Here is a 26876-nt window from a genome sequence, read left to right as displayed (position 1 = left end):
TCTTCTTAAGAAACTACCACGTGCAGTTTTGTTTAATATGAAAGACAATCTGTAATTACCTGAAAAAAATTATTAAAATGCATGTCTTTTCCAACTATGTATCTTTGGGAGGCTACATTGTCTTCATATACTTTAAACAAAAGAACATATAGCAAAAGACAGACTGCAGAAGCAGATATGAGAATCCAGCTTACTTCTATTAAGTCAGACAGATGTTAATAAGATTTGTAAGTAAGTGTAGCAACACCACTCCTCAAAATAACTTTTTTAAAAAGCTGTTTTTTATTAAGAAAAAAAAGCAACCTTATTTATGTCATCTTGAGTAATTTTATTATGTTTAAGACAATTAACAAACATTTTAATTGCTCAGTTTTAATTTCTAATGTACTAAATATGATAGATATACCTATGTAAACAAAAGCTTTTGGGGATCCTCCATAATTTTTAAAAGTATAGAGAGGTCCTCAGGTCCAAAGTGTGAGAACCACTGATCTAGAAATCAGACTTCAGCAACCTTTATGCTTTAGAACATAGCTTTACATTCTTAAATATGAAGGTTTCTGAGCACATGAAATAACCATTACACAGATCCAATACTTAAAATGAAACTTAGAACACTCCCTCATACCATACACAAAAATAAACTCAAAATGCCCTAAAGACTTACAAGACACTATAAACCTCCTAGAAGAAATATAGACAAACCAGTCTCTGACATAATCTTAGCAATGTTTTCCTAGAGCAGTCTAACAAGGCAATAGAAATAAAAGCAAAAATAAACAAATGGGACCTGGTTAAACTTACAAGCTTTTGCACAGCAAAGGAAACTAAAAAACAAAACAAAAAGACAACCTATGGAATGGCAGAAAATATTTGCAAACGATGTGACTAACAAGGGCTTAATTTCCAGAATACACAAACAGCTCATACAACTCAGTAACAACAACAAAAAAAACCCATCAAAAAGTGGCAGAAGACCTAAACAAACATTTCTCCAGTGAAGACATACAAATGTCCAAAAGGCTCATGAAAAAATGCTCAATATTGCTAATTATCAGAGAAATGCAAATCAAAACTACAATGAAGCATCACCTCACACCTGTCAGAAAGGCCAACATTAAAAAGTCCACAAACAGGGTAGGGGGTATAGCTCAGTGGTAGAGCATGTGCTTGGCCTCGACAAAGTCCTGGGTTCAATCCCCAGTGCCTCCATTAAGGAAGAAAAATTTAAAAATGATAAATAAAATAAAAATAAATATATGAAAAAAAATTCAAAAATGATATATGCTGGAGAGGGTGTAGAGAAAAGGGAACCCTTTTACACCATTGGTGGGAATGTAGTTCGGTATAGCAATTACGGCAAACAGTATGGAGATTACTCAAAAAACTAAAAATAGGGGAAGGGAAATAGCTCAGTGTAAAGCACATGCTTAGCATGCCCGAGGTCCTGGTTTCAATCCCCAGTAACTCCACTTAAAAAAAAAAAACCCAATAAACTAAAAATAGACTTAATATGATTAGCAATCTCACTCCTGGGCATATATCCAGAAACTCTAATTGGAAAAGGTACACACAGCCCAATGTTCACAGCAGCACTTTTACAATAGCCAAGACATGGAAGCAACCTAAATGTCCACTGACAGATGACTGGATAAAGAAGATGTGGTATATTTACACAATGGAATACTACTCAGCCATAAAAAAGAATAATGCCATCTGTAGCAACATGGACAGACCTGGAGGTTGTCATACTAAGTGAAGCAAGCCAGAAAGACAAAGAAAAATACCATATGTTATCACTTACATGTGGAATCTAAAAAAATGACACAAATGAACTTATTTATGAAATGGAAACAGACTCATAGACATAGAAAACAAACTTACAGTTACCAAAGGGGAAAGGGTAGGTGGAGGGATAAATTAGGAGTTCAGGATTTGCAGAAACTAATTACTATATATAAAATAGATAAATGACAATGTCCTATAGTATAGCACAGGGAACCATATTCAATATCTTGTAATAGTCTATAGTGAAAAAGAATATTAAATGCATATATGTGTGGTATATATATACATTTATATATATATATATATATATATATATATATATATTCAGTTACATATACATATAACTGAATCACTGTGCTGTACACCAGAAATTAACACAGCTTGTAAACTAAACTATACTTCAAATAAAAAAAAAAGAGCCTCAGTGTTTCACTCAAAGAACCAAATTCAAGTCCCAACTCTTTCCTCTTCATGAAAAATAAGAGTAACAATCATTTACTTCCCTATCTTAGTTATTGTAAGAGAATCAGAAGAAATAGCTTACAAGAAAAATTACAAAATTCTATTATAAAAGCATATCACTACATCACCAACTGTTACTTAACTTATAATTCTTTTTACTATGAAATAATTGAAACAAAGCATGAAGACTGATACAATTAATACCCACATACCCTCCAGCCAAATGCAGGCAACATAATTCCTAAACAAATAGTGAAAAGTAGTAAACAAAAAAGTGATTGGAGGGAGGATAAACATGCTTTCATAGGGGTATTATTCATTTTTTCCTCTCTTTTTTATGATCTGCTTTTTCATGTTAGGCAACTTTTTTTGTATGTTTTGTTCACTACTATATCCTTGGCACCTAGCCTGGAACAACAGTAGGAATTCAAGGGTTTTTTTTTTATTTGAGTAAATATATATTCTAACTGGGTGTTAATCTTTTTAGAAATTTGACTAGCAAAATCTGTATATGAGGATATGAAATTACATTAATTCTTCATCTGGCAAATAATTTTCCTCATTTGCCACTTCTTTTTCAGTTCTGTTTATGGTACTTTTTGTCAAAAGGAACGTCTAAAACTAATATGATTTAATATTTGGCAGTTAAAGTTCTTTTTTTCTTTTAAAAAAATCTCTTGATTTAATTTAACTTTTTCAAGTTAAAAAAATCTCACTGGCATTTTGAGCAGATTTTTGTGCAATAAATCAATCAGGGAGGCAGTATCTTTATAATAATGAGTATTTACAACCAGAAACACATATTTATTTAAATAAAATCCTTAGAGAGAAGACAAATATCATATGATATCACTTATATGTGGAATCTAAAAATATGACAAAGCAAAATTTTGTTTATTTACAAAACAGAAAGAGACCCACAGACACAGAAAACAAACTTATGGTTAACAAAAGGGGAAAGCTGGAGGGGCGGGAGGAGGATAAATTGGGAGCTGGGGATTAGCAGATGCAAACTATTAAACACAGAGCAGATAAACAAGGTCCTTCTGTATAGAAAAGGGAAATACATTCAATAATTTATAATAACCTATAATGAAAAAGAATATATATATATGAATATATATATATAAATATAAACTGAATCACTATGCTGTACACCAGAAACTAACACAACATTGTAAATCAACTATACTTCAATTAAAAAAACATAAATAAAGTCCTTTATGCACCTCGGGGTAAAAAAAAAAGGTGATTGGCGGCAATATAAAAAAGATGCAGTGACAGCAACAGAGTAGTCCAAGCAGTGGAGAAGGCAGATGAAATTCAGAGTCAGGTGCAGAATTGTGCCCCATATGCTACCCGAGGACAAAGAAAAACAAAAGTTATTTGAGTGAAGTTAGAATATGGCCAGACTTCAATTTCACACTCAGGGAAATACATAATAGTAAATATGCTTCATCATTTAAAGAAATTTTACTTCCTCAGAATTCATTCTAGATAAAATATTCAATCCTTTGTACACAGGTAAAGAAGAGCCTATTTTTCCCCCTACAGTATCAGCTGACAAAACAGCCCATACTTTCTCCCCTTCCTTCTACACAAACATCAGGGTCCTCCAAAAAGGAAGTTTAAGGCACTCTAGTCTCAATTCAGGTAAGCTAGAGAGCTTTGTGGGTGGTGATGGAAGCGGCAGTATTTGTGTGAGCAGCAGATGCAGCACAATCATACCATGAGTGTCTTAGTAGGTGTCAGGGTTTACTGCCAGGCCATGTCCATTAATTTCTTTGGTATCCACCCATTCCTTAGCCATCCATAACTGCTGTTTCCACACAGCTAAGTCCTGAATCTTCCCATTTCTACACACCTAGTTTTTCTCAAGTATACTAACTACTTCTTTTAGATAGGCTAAATATCCCCAACTCCTCTCTGCACATTTCATTTGCAAACCCTTGCTAATGAAGTATATATATATATATATTTTACAACATTTACAACCACCAGATGGCAGAAATAAAGCTATAAAACTTAACAATCTAAATATTCAGATTACACCCAGAAAGATAAAACTGCAGTCCTCAACCTGATTTTATTTTTCAGTTCGACATAAAAACACATGGTGTAAAATTCTGCTATGTCTTAAGTAGAAAAAAAATTGTGATTAATAACAGCTTTTCCATTTGAATGGGCTGCCAACTCATATTTTTCCATCAGTTGGACTACAAAGGTGTTAAAATATTTTTTATTAAGGTACAATTTATGCACAGTATTATATAAGTTTCAGATGTATAACAGTGATTCACAATTTTTTAAGGTTATATGAGAGTATATTAAAAATACTTCAATCTACACAGCAAAAAATGTGACAATGAATGTATGTATTTTCATGTATAACTAAAAATTGTGCTCTACACTGGAATTTGACATAGCATTGTAAAATGACTATAACTCAATACAAAAAATGTTAAAAAAAAATACTTCATTCTAGTCCAATGTCTTCCACTGAGTTAATTAACTCAGGTCAAAACTGATGAGGTTTCCTGAGCAGAGGAACCATCAACAAAATGAAAAGGCAACCTACAGAATGGGAGAAAATATTTGCAAATCATGTTATCTCATTAAGAAGTTAATATCCAAAATATAAAAAGAACTCATAAAACTTAACAGCAAAAAATAAGTAACACAATTAAAAAATGGGCAATCTTTTTAGAAATTTGATTAGCAAAATCTAAATAGATATTTTCCCAAAGAGGATGTACAGATAACCAACAGGTACATGAAAAGGCACTCAAAATCACTAACCATCAGGAAAATGCAAATCAAAACCACAATGAGACATCACTTATACCTGTTAGGATGGCTATCATCAAAAAGACAAGACATAACAAGTACTGGTGAGGATGTGGGAAAAAGGGAATCTTAGTGTACTAGGGTGGAAATGTAAATTGCTGGAAATATAAATTGGTGCCACTATGGAAAACAGTACGGAGGTTTTTCACAAAATTAAAAATAGAACTATCATATGATTACTGACAATTTCACTTCTGGGTATTCATGTGAAGGAAAGGAAAATGCTAACTCAAAAATATAGGTGCACCCTCATGTTCACTGCAGCATTATTTACAACAGCCAATATATGAAAACAACTGAAGTGTCCATGAAGAGATAAATGGATAAAGAAAACGTGTATATATACATATACACACAATGTAATATTATTCAGCCTTTTAAAAGAATGAAATCCTCAGAGAATACAGACTTGGGGTTACCAGGTGGGTGGAGGGTGGGAAGGGATAGACTGGGATTTCAAAATTGTAGAATAGATAAACAAGATTACACTGTATAGCACAGGGAAATATACACAAAATGTTATGATAAATCACAGAGAAAAAAATGTGACAATGAGTGTGTACATGTCCATGAATGACTGAAAAATTGTGCTGAACACTGGAATTTGACACAACATTGTAAAATGATTACAAATCGATAAAAAATGTTAAAAAAAAAAAAAAGAATGAAATCCTGCCATTTGCAACAACATGGATGGAACCTGAAGGCATTATGCTAAGTGAAATAAGTCAGACAGAGAAGAACAAATACTATATGATCTCACTTACATGTCATATCTTAAAAAAAAGAAAACTTGTAGGGTTTGTGTATTTGTATACAATACTGTATTATATATTTGAAAGTTGCTAAGAGATCTTAAAAGTCTCATCTCCTCCCGCAAATTTTAAACTGTGTGGTAATGAATATTAACTAGACTTGTGATCATTTCAAATGTATACATATATCAAATGTTATACACTTGAATCTAATTTAATATGTCAACTATATCTCAATTTTTAAACATTTTAAAAAGAGAGAGATTGGGATTAAAAAAAAAAACATGTTAAGTGGTTGTTTCCCGCCAGAGGTTCTGGGTATATGTTTTTTCAAACAAAGAAAAAGACAAGGAAAAGAAAAGGATGGAGTCTCATAACAGTACAAGTCAAATTGATAGCCATTTCCTCCTCTTAGCTGTCTGCTATAGTTTCCCAGGCCTCCACTTCTGAAAAGACGTACTTACATGTCAGTAGTTTCTCACTGTCTAGAAGACATAAATAATTGCAAATTTGTCAGGGTACCACTAATGAAGGCCTGCTAATCCTGAAATTGATTAGGTATTTTGACATGAATTCTAATCAGGCTACTGATTTGCCGACAGTTTCCAACTCCAAAATAGTGTAAATCACCATAGCTTGTTGTACCTATTTTAAAAATTTAGAGATCAATCTCATCATATTAGTACAAAAATCCTAAATATTTTCTACACAGTCCAATAGAACACTGAAAAAAATACTAATCTGCAAAAGACCTGATATTTCATATCTGATAAAAAAAGACTTACTTAACGTCTAAAAAGAACTCTTAAAACTCAACAGAAAACAACCCGATCAAAAAAATAGACAAAATACCTGAAATCACCAAAGATATACAGACAGCAAATATGCAAATGAAAAGATGCTCAACATTTTCTGTCATGAGAGAACTGCAAATTAAAACAACAATAACTACACAACTATTAGAATGGCCAAAAACTAACACCACCAAACACTGGGAAGAATGTGGAGCAAGAGGAACTCTCATTCAATGCTGATGAATGAATGAGAAGCACACCCAAACTGATACAAGCATTTAGTTCATAATAAAGGTGGTATTTCAAACCAGTAGGAAAAGGATAGGTTATTCCATAAACTGGAAAAACTAGGTAAACATCTAGGAAAAGAGTTAAATCCATTCTTCATACCTTACACAATGATAAATTCCAAATGGGCCAAATATTTAAATGTGGGAAATTAAACCATAGGATATTTTAAAAGAAGACGAATAAAATTAGTTTATAATTTCATAACAGAGAAGGTCTTTCTAATAATGATATAAAATCTAAAATGTAAAAAAGAAAAAAGAAAAATGGTAACAAAATTAAATACTGCTAAAAATTACCTTAAGTGGTCAAATGACAAACAACAAGCTGGAAATAAATATTTGTAACTGATCATAAAAACGGGTGAATATTTTCTTAATAAATAAAAAGTACCTACAAATCAAAAAGAAAAAAACCAACAAACCAATAGAAAAATGTGCAAAGGATATAGACAACTGGAAGTAGAAATGGCTCTTAACACTTCTATAGAAATATTAGTGAAAATTACAATTTACAAGTTTCATTCACCAGGTTGTAAAAAAAAAAAATCTGCTATTGGTGAGGGCATATTGCTAGTTGATAGTGTAAAATGGTTTAGCAGAGGGCCATTTGGCAATATATAATAAAATAACAAATGCATATACTTTATGACCCAAAATTCTATTTCTATAAATTTATCCTAAGATAGGTTTACACAAGGTGAAATGGTGTATGCACAAGGCTATTCACTGCAGCAGTTTTTAGAACATGCCTATTTTCTTTACAGTTTTATTATATGCCATTATGGTGAGGATAAACTAATATGGATTAATTAATTAGGGATGGAAGGGATGAATTTCCTATCTATCTTTTTATAACTTCTTAACTATCTGAAACTATCTCTTCAAAAGACAAATATTTAAAAATTATATTTTAAAAATGTACAGAACAAAATACATAATAATAAAACATGAAAATCTCAGCCCTCATTAAGTTTATAAGTCTAATGATGGGAAACAAAAATAAACTAACAATTTAACAGATATGTGCAATGGTGATAGAACTATGGGAGTGGGTGCAGCTGGCAGGGAAGAAAGACAAAAAGTTCAGGGACTGGAAGGGGGGAGGTCAGTGGGAGAGCCTACTAATATATACAGAGTGATGAGGAGATACGGCCTCACTGAGAACTAAAATTGAGGAACGATCTGCAGGATCAGATGAGGAAACAAGCCATGGGAATATCTGGGCAAACAACAATCCATACAGCACCTTAAGATTGAACTGTCTCAGTCATAACTGTCTTATCAGTCCATGCTTCCATACTGCCTATTGCTGTATTTTTATACCTGGATGGCACTGGAAATTTCTGAGATGAGACTTGACATATAATTTTCATTTTAAAAAGATCACTCTGGCTGCTATAGGGAGGAAAAGATAAGATCAGTCAGGAGGCTATATTAATCTAGGTGAAATAATGCTGGCTTGCACCTGCATGGTGGCAATGGAAACAGTAAAAGGTGGTCAGACTCTGTATAAACGTTCAAGGTACAACTAACACATCCAGTAACAGACTGGATGTGCAGTGAGAAAGCAACCAATCCAAAGCTTCTGATCTATGCATATGGAAGGAAAAACTTCCCTTTACTAAGATTTTAAAGACAAGAGGAAGAGCAGATGTGTCCACAAGATTTCAAGAACAGTTTGGTGCATGTTAAGATGTTTATAAAGTGTTTATAAGATATTAAGATGTGCATAAGACATTCAAGTGGAAATGTTGAGCAGAACAGCTACGTAAAAGAATCTGAAGTACAAGAGGAGATCTGGACAGGAAGCCTTTAGCATACAGATAGTATTTAAAACCATGAGATTAAATCAGATTACCAAAGGAGTTAATGAAAATAAGTGATCTGAGAACTGGGCCCTGACCATTCCGAAGTTCAGAGGTTCAGAACATGAAAAGCAATCAGCAAAGGGATAGGGTATAGCCAGTCAAGTAGGAAAAAACCCCAGAGTAAGATATACTGAAAGCTAAGAGAAGAAAGTGTATCAAGGTAGTAGACATAATGTAAGTGGGAAAAAAACCCAGAGTAAGATATCCTGAAAGCTAAGAGAAGAAAGTGTATCAAGGTAGTAGCTGTAATATATTGAATCAAATTGTGCTCTTAGGTCAAGTAAAATGTATAACAAACATCACTGGTGACTGGCAAGAGCAGTTTCAGAGGAATGGTAAGGGTAAAAAGTTGCCTGGAGTGGATTCAAGATAGAATATGAGGAGAGGAATTAAAACAGACACAGACAATTCATTCAAGTAATTTTACTTATAAAGGAAAGCAGATAAAGAGTGGTAGCTACAGTGGGATGAAGGGTCAAGAGAGGGCTTTTTCCTAAACATGGGAAAAATAATAGCAAAAGTTACTGATTGGACTGACCCCACTGATGAGAATGATTCAGCAGATAACGCAGAAACTGATAATGCAGGAAAAATCAAGGAGACAACTACAGAAGCAATAACCATGAATAGATGAAAAGGGATTAATCTAATATAACAGTATAAGTAAGAGTATTAATACACAAGTAATATACAAGTCCAGTAAAAGTAACAGCAGCAGCTCAACTTCTGTGAAACGTTTTCCAGGTTATAAAGTAATTTTATACTTTTACTTCTTTAATATTTATAATAATCCTCTAACATAGATATTACCCCTCCCCCACTTATCTATAAAAAAACAAAGAGTAACTCAGAGAAGTTGGGTAACCTGGGCAAAAGTCATACCGCAAAGCCAGAATACAAATCTCTAAATTCCTTATTATACATACATTAGCTTATGATTTAGAATGAAAACATGAAGAAAATGTCATTTATTAAGAATCTTATTTGAAAAAGTGTTAACGAAACTAAACTCTGAAACATGTCTTAGAAAAATGCTACTTTGTACACTTATTAAAATGAGTTATTTTAAAAATAATATTACTACAAACTATGACAGTGAAAATAATTTATTTTTAAATGATGTTTATGGGTTTTCTATAATTATGAAAAGATCCTATGTTCTTTGGAAAAATTCTGGGAAATGTAGGGCTTTTAAAAAGAACAAAATTCAACCGTAATACCACCAACCACCTCAGCTGACATCGTAATTTGCCTCCTTCCAGAAAAGTATTTTAAAATAAGGTGTTTTATATATACTTCTCCACCTAATCATGGTTCCTGACCTTTACTAAGAGAATGCATGTTTTGTGGACTTATAATCAAGACAAACATGTATCAGCAAAGATAGTGAACTATGGCTTCTGGTATCAAAGGAATTCATGAAGGAATCAAAGCTGCACGTCTAGTACACCTAACACAGATTTTTTTCAAGCCTTTGAATTTCTTACCTGGTTATTTTCTTCATCTTCAAATACAAAATCTTGCTGCATAACTTCATTATCTAAATTAGGGCTAGCCACAGGTTCTGAACAGTCTCTGTTACTTTCACTGGCATTAATAATATCATCAGCAATATCAACCCTAGTAATGAAGATTAAAAAGTCAGATCAGGCCACATGGTGAATATGTAATGCCTTTAAAATAAATAAATATCGGTAACAATATGAAACTTTTACTTGTCAAAGAAAATGTGCTCTTTTCATAAAAACCCACTTCCTTTATCTTGCCAACTTATACTTTATTATGTTATACTATATATTATATTACACTAACTTATATTGTAAGGAATCTACCTTGTTTGTTCCCTTCAAAAATTTTCAAAACCAAATAAATGGCTTTAAAAATAATTTGTGTGCCAAAATAATGATTTCCCTTACGAATGCACACTCTAAATCATAATAATGACCTGTTTGCTGATTAAAATACAAGTCTAACACTATGCACCATAGCGTCCAACACCTCATCAGGTATAACAGGAACAGGTTTCTACTGCAGATGTTTTTCATCTTATGTAATTTAGAATATGTAAAGCACTGCAGGTTTTTATTTCCAAAGACAATACCACTACCAATGAGAACACAAGTTATTTACAGAATACTGTCAGAGCATGGGCACAAGTTTTCAGGATCTCTAGCTAAGCTAAGGGCAAACTCCAAGGAATCTGCATATATTATATCCATTTTCCGACTATTTTCACCTTTTAGACACTTCTTTCCTTCATATTCAACCCAAATACTCCCTATAGATCCACTTGTATTAGTTCTAATCGTGTATTCAAAGCAAACAGACCATCACATAGAGCTGCATAGGCTGGTGATGCCATTCACACAGACTACATGGCACACCTACAGTTGTACAATATGGTATTCCTAAAATAAACATACTTCAACCATTGGTTTTCATATCCATTAATTTTTCAGTTTCATTTCATACTTAATAGTTAGTCTAGTATACTTAACATATTTGGACTTTTAAAAACCTAATTCCTAACAAAAATAACAACAAAATCATTCTACCCAATCATCTACTTTTTGGGCCCTCTTATGAATTCTCCAAATTTGGGCACAGCTTTCTTAAGATCATGAACTATGCTGTTCTGCAGATCTGTCCCCAAACAAAAACTGACAAATGCGAACTAGGAAATCATTGCACTGTGGTCTCAGGGAAAGGCACCTACGTATCTTAGAGTGCAGGGCTGAGGTAATCAAAAAGGAAATGAAGATTTTGTCATTTAAACGTAACAAGTCAGATGAAGAGTGAAGTAATATCACACATCATACAGTACACAGAGGTACTTTTAACTTACATAAATTCAACTATTACTAGCTAACCTAAAAAAACAGCATGCAGGAAAGGCAAAGGCTGGTGGCACGGGATAACAAGTTAAATAGCAAAAGATGATTCTATTCACTTCACTCAACGACCATATGCACTAAGGGTGATGTCAATCTGCTGTCCCTATGATCTATTTGTTTAGATCACTGTATGTCTCTCATGGTGTGAACATCTGTAACAGAAAGTATAGGTCTAGCTTTTCTTAAGTTATTTTTCATACAACATAGTCCCTAAAGGTAAACCCACTATTTCATCTGGTGTTCAGGGAGGAAAACCTGGGTGTGTTGGACTTAATGTCTACTACCTTAATGGAATATTTATGAGGTTTTCAATGTTAAGAAGTATATACAATTTATACGCACATATGTACAAATTCACTTTTCACACTGACTTTCAGAAATCCTCAAGTAAGATAAGAACCCATTATTTAAGAAAAAATACAATAAAAAGGCAATTTCATAACAATAAATAAAAGTAAAATATTTTAGAAGTTTCTTACTGGTTATTAGATCCTTTCCCATCACAATTAACACTTCCTGCTTCATTATTACACACCAGACTCTGCTGTTGTAAATTCTTAAGATCATGATCTATGCTGCTCTGCAGATCAAAAAGGTGCTGTTCCACAGCTGCTCTAATCGTTCTTTCTAAAATGCTACAAAACAGAACACATTTTAGTGAGAAGCAGTCACCCTATCTGGGTATTTGGTCACATAAACACAACTTTAAAACCCACAATCAATTAAAAAATATTATGGTATTAAATAAACAGACTAGAGTGGTAAAAGAAATATATAAAAAGAATACATGATATTGACTTAAATTTTAAAATGATTTGCCTAATAGATATTACATAAATCAATTATAATGTTACCATTACTACTGAGTTAGAAATAATCACTTGTCCCAATAACTCATTCCTCGCTACTATATATAAAGCCATTTAACTAGACATTTTTTAATTAAAAATAAAACTTTGGGGATGGTAAGGAAGTAATAAGGTTTATTTATTTATTTTTAGAGGCGGTATGGGGGATTGAATCCAGCACCTTGTGCATGCTAAGCATGCACTCTACCACTTGAGCTATATCCTCCTCCCTTAAATAGACGTTTTAAAGCTGTATTTATAAAGCAAAATAATTTACCAGCACTCAGCTAAATAAAAGAAACTTTAAGGGTACTGTCCATATTTTTTATGTGACATCTACTTCTTAAAGAAAACTTCATAAAAATATCTATTGATATTTTTCAATCATTTCAGAAGAACAAACAAAAAAAATCACCTGAAAAAAGCTCACCTTTATTTCATATATTAGTGCAATACATTCACTGGTTCCTATTGCAGTACATAAAATACTAATTAGTTTCACTGCTTTATGTACAATCCTTCCTCTAAAGTAAGCACAATAAATACATGATTTTAACTTCCCGTTTAGTGTTTTTTTTTTTAATCTTTCAATGTCTTCTCTAAGTTATACTACTTACTCTGCAGAGGCTGGTAAGATGCTGATGGGAGATATATGGGCACTGCAATCAAAGAAAGAAATTAGCTATAAAATTTTTCATACTAAATGATCACAAAACATGCTGAAAAGTGCCACATTTACACTATATTAATAATAAAATCAGGAGAACATGTGCTAAGTTCTACGGCTAATTTTCTAAAGAAATTATTTTTCACAGAAGAAGACCCTTAAACATACATACTCTATGTATGTTGTGTGTGTATAGCCAACAACTTCACATGGCACTCGCTTGGAGGAATAATGACCTATTCCAAGCCTGGAAGGGGGAAAAAAAACTGACTACTGGCCCAACAACAGTACCCATCTAGGGTAGTATGGAAGCCTCAAGACTGGCCCTGTACGCCTTTCCAGAAGTAATAGTACATGCTACTATTCAGAGGATATTCTGAAACTACAAAAGGAAAAGGCTTGGTACTAAAATTCAGACCACCACATTCACTGTGCCTGTAACACACTTTCCTTAGCAAATTCTGCACCGCAGTGTTTATCAATACTTATAAAAACATAGAGAACAGATTCATTTTTACCCAGTTATCAAAAGTGCAACTTAAACCCACAATGAGATATAGATATTTCCAAAACGTTTAAAATTAGAAGTCAAGCGTTGGTAAGGATGTGAAGCAACTAGAACATTCACAATAATGCTGGTGGGAAAGTAAAACGTTTCAACCACTTTGGAAACCAGTCTGATAATTTCTTGTAAGTGTGGAATATCCCTACCATGGAATACATATAGCATATTTTTTTAATAAAAGTCATTAACAACTGACACATGCAATAAACTGAATCTCAAAAAACATTACAACAAGCAAAAGCCAGGCACAAGAGAAACTACTCAATGAGATTCCATTTATATGAGATTTTTCTAAAACAGGTAACATTCATCTGTATATGACAGAATGCAGATCAGTGATTGCCTGAAGCCAGAAACTGTGGGGATGGGCAGAGTTTACTTTAAAGAAGCATGTGGCGTTATATAAACAGTCTCTACCTTGAATGCCATGGTTGTTAACAGGTATACATGTATATGTGTTCATCATTTATAAAATGGGTGCAATTTTACTGTGAAAAATACATCTCAATAAAGTTGATCTTCAAAGGAAAAAAATTCAGTAACAGAAAAAACTAATCTGCAATAATTGAAGTCAGATAGTGGCTACTTTGGGAGAATATGGAAACTGAGAAGGGACAGGAGCAGGGACCCAGGTAGTGGTTATACAACTTGAGTTCATTTTCTGATAATTCAATGACCCTATGAATAAGTCATTTTTAAAAAGTAAATTTACATTAGTTTCATGAAGAGCCTCTGTAAGTGTGCCAACAGAAACCAACACAAGAAACAAGGTCTATGAACGTTAATATTCTCAGGATTCTCTGTAGGAAACCAAATGAACACCATTTACCATTCATTTAACAATCTTCAGGTCTCCCTTAGGCGAACACACAAGTAGCAAACTGCACAAATGCTTAATTAGACAAAAGAAAGCCATCCTTACATTTGGCACACATAACCTCTAATTAAAAAGAAAAATTTAACTGCTAATATTACGCTAGTTTTCATAAATGGACTATTCTTAGCTAAATGCTTTCATGCTAAAACCTTCAAAGAAAGTACTTAAAAACATTTTCACATTTAACTGAAATCATTTAATCATTTTCATTCCAGAAATCAGGAAAAGCTGGGGAGAAATATCTCATATAGCAGCACAAAGAAGAGTGTAGCCATCTATTTCTAGCAGTTTCAGATGAGTTGAAAGTTAAATATTTAGTGATTTTTGAAGAAAAAAAAATGAGGCTTTCCCCAAAGAGTGATTTAATGTCAACTAAGACATTAGATCTTTTTCTGATATTTTGCTGCAATGATCTGGTGATTATATTTTTAATCTTGGTTATGAGTTGCTATTTCATTATAAAAGCTAAAGCTGGTATATTTTCCTAACATTTGCATTCTCTAAGTTTAGACAATTTGTTACCTATTAAGAAACATTCATTTCTACCTTTAACACCTAACTGTAATTCACTGATGATATAGTAGGTTGAATGGTGTGAAGAAAAGTTATAAATCCAACATCCTTCTTGTCACCATTTAATCTGTGATTTCTGGCTTTTGCTACTTTTGCTCTATCTTACAACAAATTCTCAAAAAGTTCTAATTCTCAACTATTTAGTCCCTCAGTCTGTTAACAAAGCTTTGTATCATGTTTTACCTTTTCAAAGGGCTTACATCACCTCTCTGTTTTTTCACTGTCACTGTTAGTCATGCACTTATTCTTCCAGAGGACTTTTCTCATCCTTTTAAAAATTAGATTATCACTAAAATGCTAGTACATAGATGGACACAAGATACTTAACAAATAATCAAATAAGCAAAAGAAAAATAACCTAACCAGCAATGCAAATTTAAAATAAGGATTAAGATAAAATTAGTACAGTTTTCTGCTGATGCTAATATGCTATAATGACAAAGGCTATGAAACTGACACTAATATGTTGCCAGTGAGAGGGTCAATTAGTAAAACTCTTGTGGAAATCAACTTGGCACTGTGTTTTAAACAGCCCTAAAAGTATGCATGCTCTTTGACACAGAAATTCCACATGTGCAACTCTATCTAGAGTCTACCAAATCTAACAATATATATCCTAAATAAAAAAAAAAACCACTACCAAACATTTCATATCATAAAGTGTTCTCTGAAGCATTATTTCTTCCAATATTTTTTCATTCTTTTTTTTTTTATTAAAGTACAGTCAGTTTACAATGCTGTGTCAATTTCTGGTGTACAGCATAATGTTTCCATCCTACATCTATGTATGTACATATATTCATTTTCATATTCTTTTTCATTATAGGTTACTAAAACATACTGATTATAGTTCCCTGTGCTTTACATTATAAACTTCTTTATTTTATATAGAGTAGTTTCTGCAAATTTCAAACTCCCAATTTATCCCTTCCCACCCTCTTTATCCCCTGGTAAGTATAAGTTTGTTTTCTGTGTCTGTGAGCCTGTTTCTGTTTCATAAATAAATTTACTCGTGTCTTTTCTTTTTTTTAGATTCCACATATAAGCGATATCATATGGTATTTTTCTTTCTCTTTATGGCTTACTTCACTTAGAATAACGATCTCCAGGTCCATTAATAGTCAATAGAGTATATTCTTCTCTACATATAGGCCCAGAAATGGGATTATTGGAGCATATGGTAAGTCTATTTTTAGTTTTTAAAGGAATCTCCATACTATCCTCCATAGTGGCTGCACCGATTTACATTCCCATCAACAGTGTAGGAGGGTTCCTTTCAGCACAACTTCTCCAGCATTTATTATTTGTACACTTTTTAATGGTGGTTATTCTGACTGGTGTGAGGTGATAATCTCACTGTAGTTTGATTTGCATTTCTCTAACAATTAGCAATATCAAACATCTTTTCATGTGCCTATTGGCAATCTGAATGTCTTCTTTGAAGAAATGTCTATTCAGGTCTTCTGCCCATTTTTTGATAGGGTTGCTTTTTTAAAATATTAAGCTGTATTTTAGAAATTAGTCCCTTATCGGTTGCATCATTTGCATATATTTTCTTTCATTCTGTAGTTTGTCTTTTTGTTTTGTTGTTGGTATCCTTAGCTAAGCAAAAGCATTTAAGTTTAATTAGGTCCTATCTGTTTATTTTTGCCATTATGTCCATTATTCTAGGAGCTCATTTGAAAAAAACATTGCTGCAACTTACATCAAAGTGTTCTGCCTATGTTTTCCTCTAGGAGTTTTATAGTATTCTGTCTTACATTTATGTCTTTAATCCATTTGAGTCTACTTTTTTGTACAGTGTTAAAAGAATATTCTCATTTTTATTCTTTCACATGTTAGCTGTCTAGTTTTCTCAGAACCACTTATTGAAGAGACTATCTTTTCTCCATTGTATACTCTTGACTTTGTCATAGATTAACTAAGCATAAGCGTGTGGACTTTCTCTCCTATTCCATTGATCTATGTGTCTGTTTTTGTGCGAGTACTATACTGTTTTGATTATGGTAGCTTTGTGGTATAGTCTGAAGCCAGGGAGCATGATTCCTTCAGCTCCGTTCTTCTTTCTCAAGATTGTTTTGGCTGTTCGGTGTCTTTTGTGTTTCCATATAAATTTTAACATTTTTTTTGTTCCAGTTCTGTGAAAAATGCCATTGGTAGTTTGATAGAGATTGCATTGAATCTGTAGATTGCCTTGGGTAGTATGGCCATTTTAACGACTGATTCTTCCGATCCAAGAACACGGTATATCTTTCCATCTGTTTGAGTCATCTTCATTTCTTTCATCAGTGTCTTACAGTTTTCAGGGTACAGGTCCTTTGCCTCCTTTGGTAGGTTTATTCCTAGGTATTTCATTCTTTTTGATGTGACGGTAAATGGGTTGTTTCTTTCATTTCTTTTTCTACTGTTTTGTTGTTAGTGTATAGAAATGCAACTCATTTCTGTATATTAGTTTTGTATCCTGCAACTTTACCAAATTCACTGATGAGTTCTAGTAGTTTTCTGCTGGTGTCTTTGGGATTTTTTTATGTATAGTATCACATCATCTGCAAACAGTGAAGGTTTTACTTCTTCTTTTCCAATTTGGATGCCTTTTATTTGTTTTTCTTCTCTGATTGCTGTGGCTAGGACTTCTAAAACTATGTTGAAAGAAGTGCTGAAAGTGGGCATCCCTGTCTTGTTCCTGATCTTAGAGGAAATGCTTTCAGCTTTTCACCATTAAATACGATGTTAGCTGTGGGTTTTTCATATATGGCCTCCATTACATTATGTTCCCTCTGTGCCCACTTTCTGCAGAGGTTTTATCATAAATGGATGCTGAATTCTGTCAAAAGCATATTCTGCATCTCTAGAGATGATCATATGGTTTTTATTCTTCAATTTGTTAACATGGTGTTATCACACTGATTTGCAAATACTGAAAAATCCTTGCATCTCTGAGATAAATCCCTCTTGAAGCTGTATGATCCTTTTAGTGCCTTGTTGGAGTCAATCTGCTGGTATTTTGTTGAGTATTTCTACATCTATATTTATAAGTGATGTTGGTCTATAATTTTCTTTTTTTGTATGTTATCTTTGTCTGGTTTTGGTATCAGGATAATCGTGGCCTCATGGAATGAGTTCAGAAGTGTTCCTTCCTCTGCAATTTTTTGGAATAGTTTCAGGAGGACAGGTATTAACTCTTCTCTAAATGTTTGACAGAATTAGCCTGTGAAGCCATCTAGTCCTGGACTTTCATTTGGGAATTTTTTAATTACTCATTTCAGTACTAGTAACTGATCTATTCATATTTTCTACTTCTTCACGGGGCAGTCTTGGCAAATTGTACCTTTCTAAGAAACAGTCCATTTCTTCTTGGCTATCCATTTTGTTGGTGTAGAGTTGCTCATAGTAGCCTCTTACGATCCCTTGTATTTCTGTGGTGTCAGTTGTAACTTCTTTTTCTTCTCTGATTTTATTAATTTGGGCCCTCTCCCTTTTTTCCTTGATGAGTCTGACTAAAGGTTTATCAATCCTGTTTATCTTTTCAAAGAACTAGGTTTTAGTTTCATTGATCTTTTCTATTTTTATTAGTCTCTATTTCATTTATTTCTGCTCTAATCTTTATGATTTCTTTTCTTCTACTAACTTTGAGGTTTGTTTTGTTCTTCTTTCTCCAGCTGCTCTGGTAAGGTTAGGTTATTTGACATTTTTTCTTGTTTCCTGAGGTAGGCTTGTATCACTATAAACTACCTTTTTTTGAACTGCTTTTGCTGCTTCCCAGAGGTTTTCTGTTGCTGCGTTTTCATTTTCATTTGTCTCAAAGTAATTTTTGATTTCCTCTTTGATTTCTTCCATGATCCATTGGTTGTTTAGTAGCATATTGTTTAGCCTCCACGTGTTCACAGTTTTTGAAGCTTTTTTCTTGTAGTTGATTTCTAACCTTATAGCATTGTGGTCAGAAAAGATGCTTGGTATGATTTCAATTTTCCTAAATTTGCTGAGGCTACCTTTGTGGGCCAGCACGTGGTTGATTCTGGAGAATGTTCCATGTGCACTTGAGAAGAATGGTATTCTGTTTCTGTTGTTTTCAGATGGAATGTTCTATAGATATCAATTAAGTCCATCTGGTCTAATGTGTTATTTAGGTCCTGTATTTCCTTATTGATTTTCTGTCTGGATTATCTGTCCATTGATGTAAGTGTGGTGTTAAGGTCCCCACTATTACTGTGTTATTGTTGATTTCTCCTTTTATGTCTGTTAACAATTGCCTTATATACTGAGGTGCTTCTGTGTTGGGTGCGTATATATTTCAAATTGTTATATCCTCTTCTTGGATTGATCCCTTAAGCATTATGTAGTATCCTTGTCTCTTGTATCAGTCTTTATTTAAAAATCTATTGTCTGATGTAAGTATTGCTACTCCAGCTTTCTTTCGGTTTCCATTTGTATGGAATATCTTTTTCCATCCCCCTACTTTAAGCCTGTATGTGTGTCTAGCTCTGAAGTGTGTCTCTTGCATACATACAGGTGTTGTTTCTATATCCATTCAGCCAGTCTATGTCTTTTGCTTGGAGCATTTAATCCATTTATATTTAAAGTAATTATCAAACGTAAGACATTGATATCGTATGTTTTTATTGCCATTTTGTTATTTGGATTTGTTTTTGCACGTTTTTTTTTTTCCCTCTTTCTTCTTTTTGTTCTCTTGTGTTTTGATGACTACAGAGTTACACTACACTACACACACACACACACACACACACACACACACATACACACGATTGTTTCAAGTTCCTGATATCTTAATTTCAAATGCATTTTGGAAAACTTGTATTCATACCCTACTCCCCTCACAATTACTTGTGTCTAGCTGTGGCCTTTTCTGTTTCACCTAGAGAAGTTTCTTGAACATTTATTATAAAGCTGGTTTGGTGGTGAATTCTTTTAGCTTTTATCTATCTGTGAAGCTTTTAATTTCTCCATCAAATCTGAATGAGAGTCTTGCTGGGTAGAATATTCCTGGTTGTAAATTTTTCCCTTTCATCACTTTAAATGTATCGTGCCACTCCCTCTGGCCTGCAGAGTTTCTGCTGAGAAATCAGCTGATAATCTTATGGGAGTTCCTTTGTATGTTATTTGTTGCTTTTCTCTTGCTGATTTTATTATTTTCTCCTTATCTTTAATTTTTGTCAATTTGATTACTACGTGCCTTGATGTGTTCCTCTTTGGGTTAATCCTGTGTGGGACTCTCTGTGCTTCCTGGACTAGGGTGACTATTTTCTTTCCCAAGTTAGGGAAGTTTTCGGCTATAATCTCTTCAAATAATTTCTCAGGTACTTTCTCTCTTCTCTTTCTGGGACCCCTATAATGTGAATATTAGTGTGCTTCATGTTATCCTTGGGGTCTCAAATTATCCTTGTTTCTTTTCATTCTTTTTTCTGTTCTATGGTAGTGATTTCCACTAATCTGTCTTCTAGCTCACTGATCCATTCTTCTGCCTCATTTCTTCTATTCTTGGTTTTTTCCAGAGTATTATTCATTTTAGTAATTGTATTCTTCAATTCTGGGCATTCTTTATATTTTCTAACTCTTTGCTAAAAATTTCACTCTCTGCATCTATTCTCCTCTTGAGTTCTTTGATCATCTTCATAACCATTACTCTAAATTCTTTCTCAGGTAGATTGCCTATTTCCTCATCACTTATCTCTTCTGAGATTTTTTTCTTGTGCCTTTGCCTGGAGTATATTCCTCTGCCACCTCATTTTGTCTAAATTTCTATTTGTACTTTTAGGCAGGTTAGTTACATTTCTCCACCTTGGAGAAATGGCCCTCTGTATGAGACATTCTATGCATCTCAGCAGTGTATGTCCCTCTTGTCACCCAAGAGCCAGGGTCCAGCTGGTCCCAGGATGGAGTCTGACCTGTATTTATGATTCCTTCCACAGGCTGTGGGATTGTTGTTTTCTTACTTCTGGTATCTGCCCCTTGGTGGGTGAGGCTGAACTAGAGGCTTACGCAGGTTTCCTGGCAGAAGGATTCAGTACCTGCCCACTGGCTGGAGCTTGGTCCTGGCCCTCTGCTGAGAAGGGCCGTGTCTAGGGGCATATCCAGAAGCAACTGCAGGGTCAGGAAGTATGCTGATGAGTGGGGCTGTGTTCCCACTCAGAATGTTGTTTGGCCTAAAGCTTCCCAGCCCTTAAGCCTACAGGCTGTTGGGTGGGACTAAGTCTTGGAGCTAATGACTCAAGCAAGATGTCAGCCCCCAGGAAAGCTCATGTAGATGAACACTCTCATAATGTCCACCACCAGCTTTTATGTTCCCAGGGTGAGCCACACAGCAGCTCCCCACCTCCCAGGAGACTCCAAAACCAGCAGACAGGTCTGGGCTAGGTTCCTACAAAATCACTGCCTCTGCTCTCGGTCCCGGCACACACGAGTTTCTGTCTGCAGTTCCCAAGAGAATTAAGTCTGTGTTTTCCCCAGTTCCATAGAGCTTCTGCAATTAAGCCCCTCTTGCCTTCAAAACCGTATATGCTGGGGTCTCTTCCTCCCAATGCTGGAACCCTGGGGAGCCTGATATGGGGCTCAGAACTCGCACTCCTGTGGGAAGGCCTCTGTACTTTAATTATTCTCCAATTTGTGAGTCACCCACCCATGGGGTATGGGGCCCAATTATATCGTGAGCACACCACTCCTACTGTCCTGCTGTGATTCCCTCCTTATGTTTCTAGTTGAAGATATCTCTAACGTTTTATTATGGAAATTTTCAAAACTACAGGAAAGTTGAAAAATTGTACGTAAACACCCTCAGCTCCATCATCTAGATTCTATAATTAAAATTTTACAGCAGACAAATAGCCAATAGACACATGAAAAGATGCTCAACAACGTTATTGTTAGAGAAATGCAAATCATAACTATGAGGTATCACCTCACACCAGTCAAAATGGCCATCATCCAAAAGGCTACAAATAATAAATGCTGAAGAGGATGTGGAAGAAAAGGAAACCCTCCTACACTATTGGTGGGAATGTAAATTGGTGCAGCCACTATAGAAAACAGTATGGAGGTTCCTTAAAAAACTAAAAACAGACTTACCATATGATCCAGCAATCCTACTCCTGGGCATATATCCGGAAAAGACAAAAAACTCTAATTCAAAAAGATACATGCACCCCAATGTTCACAGTAGCACTATTTGCAACAGTCAAGACATGGAAGCAACCTAAGTGTCCATCAAGAGGTGAATGGATAAAGAAGATGTGGTGTGTACAAACATACACACACACACAATGAAATATTACTCAGCCATAAAAAAGAATGAAATACCCCCAGTTGTAGCAACATGGGTGGACCTATATATTACCATACTAAGTCAAGTAAGTCAGAAAAAGAAAAGTATTATATGGTATCACTTATTAAGTGGAATCTAAAATATAATATAAATGAACTTATTTACAAAACAGAAAGATTCACAGGGGGAAGGTACAGTTCAGTGGCAGAGCACATGCTTAGCATGCATGAGGTCCTGGGTTCAAACCCCAGTACCTCTATCAAAAAAAATTAATAAACCTAATTACCTCCCCCCACCAAAATAGACTCACAGACAGAGAAAACAAACAATGGTTGGTTACAAAGGGAAAATTGAGGGTGGGGGCATATATATTAGGAGTATGGAATTAACACATATATCTCACTATATAAAACACATAAACAACAAGGATTTACTGTATAGCACAGGGGACTATATTTAGTATCTTGTAGTAACCTATAATGGAAAAGAATCTGAAGAATACACATGCACACCCCTGAATCACTTTGCTGTATACCTGAAACTAAAACAATATGGTAAATCAACTATAGTTCAATTAAAATTTTTTTTTAGTTTTACCTTATTTGTAGAATTGTGTTTAAAAATAGCAGCAAACAAATATATAAAATGGATTAGACTACACACAGTCAGTGGACAATTTTAAAATTACTGACATTCACAAAGATTAGGAAATATAACATGAAAAAGTAAATAAATCATGTGTGCAACCATGTATCAAAATGGTTACATTTACATAAATATGTTTTTATAATTATACACACAAGCCAGTAAAGCTTAAACCAGACATGTGGAAGCTTTCTTACTACTCCCTAAATAGGGATGTAAGCCATGGACCACCTGTATCAGCCTTTCCTGAAGTGACAGTTTTATTTTATTGGAGATCTGGACCCTATCCGAGACTTCAAATACCATAAAAAAGTAAATAAGATAGTATGGTACTGGCACAAGAATAGACATAAAGAATAGAAACAGACCCATGCATATACACTTGATTTAGAACAAAGGTGCCACTTAGAACAAAGCAGGAAAAGAACAGTCTTCTCAGAAATGAGGGCTGCAACAGTTTGGTATCCATACTAAAATAGGTAACCTGGACCCCTCTCACACATCAGAGACAAAAATCAATACCAGATAGAGCCCTAAATAAGGAAGATGAAATGATACAGCTTTTAGAAGATAATACAGGAGTGTGTATTTAGGAAAAGATTTCTTAAACAAGACACAAAAAGCATTAACCACAAAAGGATGAGAATGATAAACTTGATAAAAATTTAAGACTTATTCATCAGAAGACACAATATGAAAAGGGCATAACACACCATAGGGGAAATATATTCACAGCATATATTTTAAAAGAGAGCCTAAAAATATATTCACAACATACATTTTAAAAGAGAGCCTCCTTTTTCAATAAGAAAAAGATAACCCAACAGAAAGATAGGAAACTAACTTGAACAGGCCATCTCACAAAAGGAGGAACTGGTCAATATACATGAGAAAAGGGGATGGAACTTATTAAAATGACAAATACTCAAGGATGTGAAGCAATGAGAACGTTCACACAGTTACTGAGAATGTAAACTGAAATAAGCGCTATGGAAAACACTTGTCAATATTTACTCAAGTTAAAGAACAGTAAACGTGCATACATATTGTGTACAACAATGTACATAGCAATGTTATTCACAACAGTCAAAGAGAAAAATAATCCAATTGCCCACCAACAGTAAATAGGATCATTGTGGTACAATCATATAATGGAATACTTTACAGCAAGGAAATGAACAAACCACAGTGATATGTAACAACATGGATAAGTCTCATATACAGTATTTAGTCAAAGAAGCTGAATCAAAAATATACATATAGTCAGATTTAATTTTCATGAAGCTCAAAAACATAAGGAAGTGATCGTCAAAAAGTCGGCACAGTCGTTACCTTTAGTGGGGAGAGAGGAGATCAGGATTGTGAGAGCTACTGGGATGCTATCAGTGTTTATTTCTAGATCTGGGTGGCGGTTACAAAGGCATTTGCTTTTTATTAATCTGTTTTGCTATACATTTGTTTCATGCCTATTTCTGTACGTATGATTTCTCAGTATTAAAAAAAAAAAACCTTTAAAAAAATAGATTTCTGGGTCACTCCCCAAGCCACTCAGGTAGAACCTGAGAGTTTAAATTTTTAACATTCATCAATGATGAGTCTTACCCATACTAATAAATTCAAGAAATATTGGCTGACATCTATATCTAGCCTCCCAAAAGAATAACTTTTAATAAAATTTTCCAGTCATCCAAAAGAGCCAAACAGAAGTTCTAATAGTCTTAGATTGGATGGGTAGGCAGAAGATTTGATCTTTCAGTTTCTTACCCCTTTTAAATGCCATTGGAATTAAATTAAATATATATATATGTGTGTGTGTGTGTGTGTGTATATGTGTGTGTGTGTGTGTGTGTGTGTGTGTATACATATAGTAATCAGCAAGCTAGATTACAAAGATTCTTCAGCCCTGAAGAATACGCTAGGATAATCAAATAAACAGGTGCTTTCAGTAAGGACCTTCTCCTGACTCTGAAAAACTATAGTAAACAAATTAAATAGATTTTGTACTTCATGAATCAGATTGTCATTCATGATGCTACAAAGGTGACTGTAAAACTTTACTCTGAATTTCTGAAGGACAAAGAACTGATTTAGTTTATCAGATTCCAAAGAATTTAATTATTCTTTAAGATTCTGGCCAAGTTCTGTGGGGAATAAAGCACTTATGTACAAACCAGGGCTAACACACACCTATAGCTGCAAAAAATGATTTACCAGTATAGTTATATACTTGCAGCAGAAGCAAAACAGCATATGTATCATAAGAATGTAAATTCTGATCAATAAAAACACACAAAAAAATAAATGGTGACAAATTAAATGTCGAATTACTTAGGTACTATATAGACAGATGCCATAAAGACCACCTAAAAATACCAATTTTTTTTTCACTAAACCACCAGATAAGGAAGACCAGATTAAAAGAACAAACAATAAATCACAAAGGTCACACATACTTTAGGCTTCAATCAAGTGTAATGTTAAAGATTGTTGTCATTCTCTGACCTTTTTCCCCTTCTGCTGTTAACTCTAATTTTAAATCTGCCTAAAATCACATAATCTTCTTGAGAACATAAAATCAATCTTGTAACCATTTATTCCAATTACTATTTTTCTGTAATCCAGATAGAATTATCATAAGGAACTACTATTAATTTAATTTCCCACTTGCAAATATTTAATATTATAAACAACACTTCAATAAAATCTCTGCTTCAATTAAATCTGATAAGGATCACTTTACCTGTATAACAGAGCCTTGCAAGCCATTCTGAACACTGTGGCATCTCTCAACAAAAACATCAGGTAAAGCAACTTTAAAAACCATAAAGGATGCTGATCAGATTATAAAAACTGCTGAGCCATCAGAGCTGCAGTCTAAAAGGAAGCAGGCTGCAACATGAAGTCACTACTGACAAGGAGGGACCCAATCAACAGTCCCAAATTTCTTCCCAAGTATTGTGCAACTTTGTGGGAGGCAGGAAAAGGGAGACAAAATTTTGAATTTGGCTAGAACTCCTATAAAAATATTTAAGCCTAACCTAATGTAAAGTAGAAAAACCAATGTTAGTTTTCATTAATCACACTACTATATCAAGAATTACTACAAATATGACATTGCTAAAACATATGCACAATAGAGAGTACTACTGTTCACTCATTATACATTTTCAGAAAAGCATTAATGGTTAATTTTTCAACTCTAAAATTAGGATGATTTCCAGATAATATGCCAGAATCCCACCAAAAGGACCATTTAAAAAACTGCAGTTTCAAAAAATGTATCTATGAAACAAAATAAAAACAAAGTCACATATTCCTTTCCAGTCAAAAGCAAAACCTAGTTCTTAACTTTCTGCATTAACTTGTGAATACTGTATGCCTATGACAAGAGTAAACTGGAAGATTCCTCACTATTAGAAAATCAATAACTTATAACAACTGTAAATTTTTAAAATTTCAAATGCATTATTTTTAGGGCAACAGGAAGGAGGAAGAGAACCTGTCAATATCTATTATGCTCTGGTACTTCAAAAAATGTTTTACTTTAATAAAATTATCTTATTATCAGAAGTATAAATTCTACTTTTTCCCACCCAACATTTCTGAAACTCCGACCAAAGTACTTTTTCCTCTTCTTTACACTCTTAAGTGGAATCTAGCTAATGAAAATGTGGTGAATTGATAAAGCATGTCAACTGAGATATTTTGCAAACTACTTGATTAAATG

At 33.9% G+C, this 26876-nt stretch overlaps 1 protein-coding gene across 21 annotated transcripts in view; it reads right to left on the bottom strand.

The window, feature by feature from the left end:
* The window catches only part of FAM13B (family with sequence similarity 13 member B), a 102261-nt gene that overhangs the window by 19743 nt on the left and 55642 nt on the right, over positions 1-26876 (bottom strand). For all 21 annotated transcript variants that reach the window (XR_012067932.1, XM_072956966.1, XM_072956965.1 and 18 more), the window contains 3 exons: positions 13164-13205; positions 12178-12333; positions 10292-10424 (listed from right to left, as the gene is read on the bottom strand). Coding sequence is in view for 20 of the 21 variants with exons in the window: in XM_072956966.1 (XP_072813067.1) it covers positions 10292-10424; positions 12178-12333; positions 13164-13205 (331 nt within the window). In the remaining variant the exon portion in view is untranslated. The remainder of the gene's footprint in view (positions 1-10291; positions 10425-12177; positions 12334-13163; positions 13206-26876) is intronic.

The sequence above is a fragment of the Vicugna pacos genome, chromosome 3, assembly GCF_048564905.1.
Source record: "Vicugna pacos chromosome 3, VicPac4, whole genome shotgun sequence".
NCBI lineage: Eukaryota > Metazoa > Chordata > Mammalia > Artiodactyla > Camelidae > Vicugna > Vicugna pacos.
This window is presented reverse-complemented; position numbering and strand designations above follow the sequence as displayed.